The sequence below is a fragment of the Rattus norvegicus genome, chromosome 8, assembly GCF_036323735.1.
Source record: "Rattus norvegicus strain BN/NHsdMcwi chromosome 8, GRCr8, whole genome shotgun sequence".
NCBI classification, from domain to species: domain Eukaryota; kingdom Metazoa; phylum Chordata; class Mammalia; order Rodentia; family Muridae; genus Rattus; species Rattus norvegicus.
In genome coordinates, this window is record NC_086026.1 from 26,265,541 (window position 1) to 26,269,247 (window position 3,707).

The 3,707-nt window shown below is 32.8% G+C and overlaps 1 protein-coding gene across 1 annotated transcript; it reads left to right on the forward strand.

Annotated features, from left to right (window-relative positions):
- Positions 1-1,038: 1,038 nt before the first annotated feature.
- Or7e173d (olfactory receptor family 7 subfamily E member 173D) lies at positions 1,039-1,977 on the forward strand. Its single transcript, NM_001000867.1, has one exon. It carries the CDS (start codon positions 1,039-1,041, stop codon positions 1,975-1,977), a length of 939 nt encoding a protein of 312 aa, NP_001000867.1.
- The last annotated feature ends 1,730 nt before the right edge of the window (positions 1,978-3,707 follow it).

Genomic DNA, 3,707 nt, shown 5'->3' on the forward strand with positions numbered 1-3,707 from the left:
CCAATTAAACACTTGGCCAAGTGTCTTTATAAAAATATAGAAAGGAGGTAAATATTTCCCCTAATTTAAAAATAGCAAGTATATTTCATTATTTCATTTATTTTCTGTTTTGCTTTTCATAACTTATCCATAGCAATATATGCTGAACATGAATCTATGTCTTGAACTGGAAATTAAGTAACTGTGTATCATTTATCAGAATATTTGATTAAAAGATTATTTATTACAAATAAGTTTAAATCTAGTAAATGAGGTTTTAGATTTTCTTAAACTAAATTATTTAATTTTATTCTGGAGAGTAATTAGAAAAATGGCTGAGCATATTCTTTTGCCAAAATGGGACATAGGACGTTGAACAAATAATATATTAAAATTGAAGTTCATTTCATGACTTAAGTTGACTATTTAATTGTAATAAAACAATATAAACAAAATAATTGGATGGGTCTGTAAGCAGTTTCTATGATTTAATTGAAGCATAAAGATAAATTTAGATGTTTAAGCCAGAATTAAACAAACAGATGTGCAGAAAGGCTATGTAATAAAGTGATATCCCCCTTTTCCATTCCTTCTGTTAAACTTTGTTATCCTTTGTGGCCAGTGATAATAGGTGATCATAGGTCTTTACCATATCAGAAAATTTGGGGATAGTCAAAAGTAAGGAAAAGATTATTATTTAAATATTCATTTAATTAGTTTGAAATATAAATAATATTTGTGTGAGGAACTACAACTTTGAGTGAAGAAAAATCAGGAAAAAGTAAGAATTGGTACATGAAAATGATACCTGAAATTGACAAATATTTTCAACCTTAATATCCTGTTTAAACAAAGCAGTTCTTACTGGTATAGAATATATACAATATTTAGGAAAAGATTCTCAGCATGCTGTGTTTGTCAAAACTGGGATGCATTAATAAGATTTATGAAACTTAAGTAGTATTTTACTGGAGAGAATCTGCATGAGAAATATAAGGAGTTGTGGGTGCTCTTCTATTTGTCTCATGATTTAAATACATTTTCTTCTTCTAAAGGGTGATGATCCATAATGATGTAAAAAATTTAACAGATGTCTTGGAATTCCATCTCATGGCAATCTCAGAGGATCCAGACCTGCAGCTTGTCTTCTTTGGATTATTTCTATCAGTGTACCTGGTCACAGTGCTTGGGAACCTGCTCATCATCTTGATCATCATCTTTGACTCACACCTCCACACACCCATGTACTTTTTTCTATCCAACTTATCTTTGATTGATATCTTCTTCATCTCTACCACCATCCCAAAGATGATTGTGGGCCTCAAAATGCACAGCAGAGTTATTTCCTATGCAGGCTGCTTGACACAAATGTCTCTTTTTCTACTTTTTGTATGTATGGATGACATGATTCTAACTGTGATGGCTTATGACCGATTCGTGGCCATCTGTCATCCCCTTCATTACACTGTCATTATGAACCCTCAGGTCTGTGCTGTCTTAATTTTGTTGTCTTTTTCAATCAGTGTTTTTGATTCACAGCTGCACAATTTGATTGCAATACAAGTTACTTGCTTCAAGGATGTGGAAATTGCGAATTTCTTCTGTCATCCTTCACAACTCCTTAATCTTGCTTGCACTAATACACTCAGCAGTAACATAGTAATATATTTTATTGGTGTCATACTTGGCATTTTTCCTGTCCTAGGGATCATTTTATCATACTGTAAAATTGTTTTCTCCATTCTGAAAATCCCTTCCTCAAGTAGCAAATATAAAGCCTTCTCCACCTGTGGTTCTCATCTGTCCGTAGTTTGTTTGTTTTACGGAACTGGGATTGGTGTGTACCTTGGCTCAGCTGTATCACACTCTCCACAAAAGAATGCAGTGGCTTCATTGATATACACTGCAGTGAGCCCTATGCTTAATCCTTTTATCTACACCCTAAGGAATAGAGATATCAGCAATGCCCTGAAGAGATTCCGTAGTAGGTTTCTCTAATATCACATCCTTTGGCTTCCATTTAGAATGCTGGCTTGAAATATAGTATAAAGTCGGTTTGTTCCCACAATGTGTGTGTTCTTGAATAAATTGTGCATCAGGATTTGCACTTTTTATTATTGTTTGTTTGTTTGTTTGTTTTAATTTTGCTTATTTCTTCTTGAAAACACTATCACTGTGGTTGGGATGAATGTGTGATGGCGAGTAAGTATTTCAACAAATTAGTGCCAAATTTCAGTTCAGAAATATGAATGTTTTCTCAATATGGATGGTATTTATTCTTGCCCACAACTGTGTGTGATTGTGTATGTGTATCTCTCTCTCTGTGTGTTATGCATGTGTGTGGTTGCCATGCACAGTTCGTTAAGCTACCATTCTGAAACACTGGCAATATATAATAATTTGAACACCCAATTGCTACTTGATGATCAGAGCATTTAATAGACATTCCCATAATAATCTAATCCGTTGCTTTTTATTTATTCATTGAGATTTTCATAAATGTGTATGATACATTCTGAATTAAATCAACCCTCCACTATTTCTTATACTCCGCTCAACCCAAAAAATTCCCTCTCCTCTCACTAAGTTTACACCTCACTTTTCGGTCATTATGTATTGTTTTTGTTTGTGATCCACTGGGTTAACCAGGACCATGCACATATACATGACTTTTAAGCCAACTACTGATCCACAAGTGACTGACAGTGATATCACTGAGAACAATACCTTTTCTTACAGCCTTAGACTGGTATTAGCTCTGTTGTGTAGATCCAGTACTATGAGTCTTTTCTATTAAGGGGCTTACTTTAATAAGCTGGGTCTTGGTAAGGCCCTATTAGTTCAAGAGTACCATCTCCATATTATTCCTATAAAACATTGTTTACTGCTGTCTAATGAGTTATCATTAGGTAAAACATTCATTATTCTTTCTCTGTAACAATTACTGAGACCTGGAGAGATCATATTGCTTTAATACATAAAAATAATCACACTTTATCTTATGATTTTGATCAAGCATGCATTAGTTGACAAGGGTTGTAATGAGAAACTTCTTTAACAATTTTGAGGATAATGATTGTCTAGTGGTATAATATTTAATGGTATGATAGCATGTATATTTTGTAAAATAAAACAAATAGATTCACCCTTAGTTCTTGTAACACTAACAGTTCTAGGCTTTGATCCTTGTATGAATTGGGTAACAGACCAGAAAATAGTTGATTTTCCTCTTAATATTGGTGACATGATTGCAACAGTATATATTGTTAATGTGGCTAACTGGTATTTAAAAAGTCAATGTTAAAAGATGAGAAAGACTACTCTTGATTTATGTAAATAGGGTTTTTATCATATCAATCCATTAATCTCTCTCATCTCCATCCTTCTTCCAATGAACCTGTTCATATTTACTAACACTCTTTCTATTTTCATGTCTCCTTTCTTTACTTTTCATATTTCTTTATGTTATTTTTTGTTTGTGAATTGCTGAACTTAATTTGGTTTTGATATTTGAACATGGATGTGTAAACATATTTTAGAATATTTCTATAGTAGTAAGTACCCATATAACTTTAAAAAATTATATAGACTTATTTACATCTTCCATATTCACTCCTCTGACAATCACTCATGTCCAACCACATTTATTCCCTCCCATTCCATAATTTCCATTTAGCCTATATATACAGCAGTCTATATTTCACCTACATTCAATAACTCTCCATGTA

Coding starts and splice junctions, on each gene's coding strand:
- Or7e173d (NM_001000867.1), top strand. CDS start 1,039: ATGATCCATAATGATGTAAAAAATTTAACAGATGTCTTGGAATTCCAT.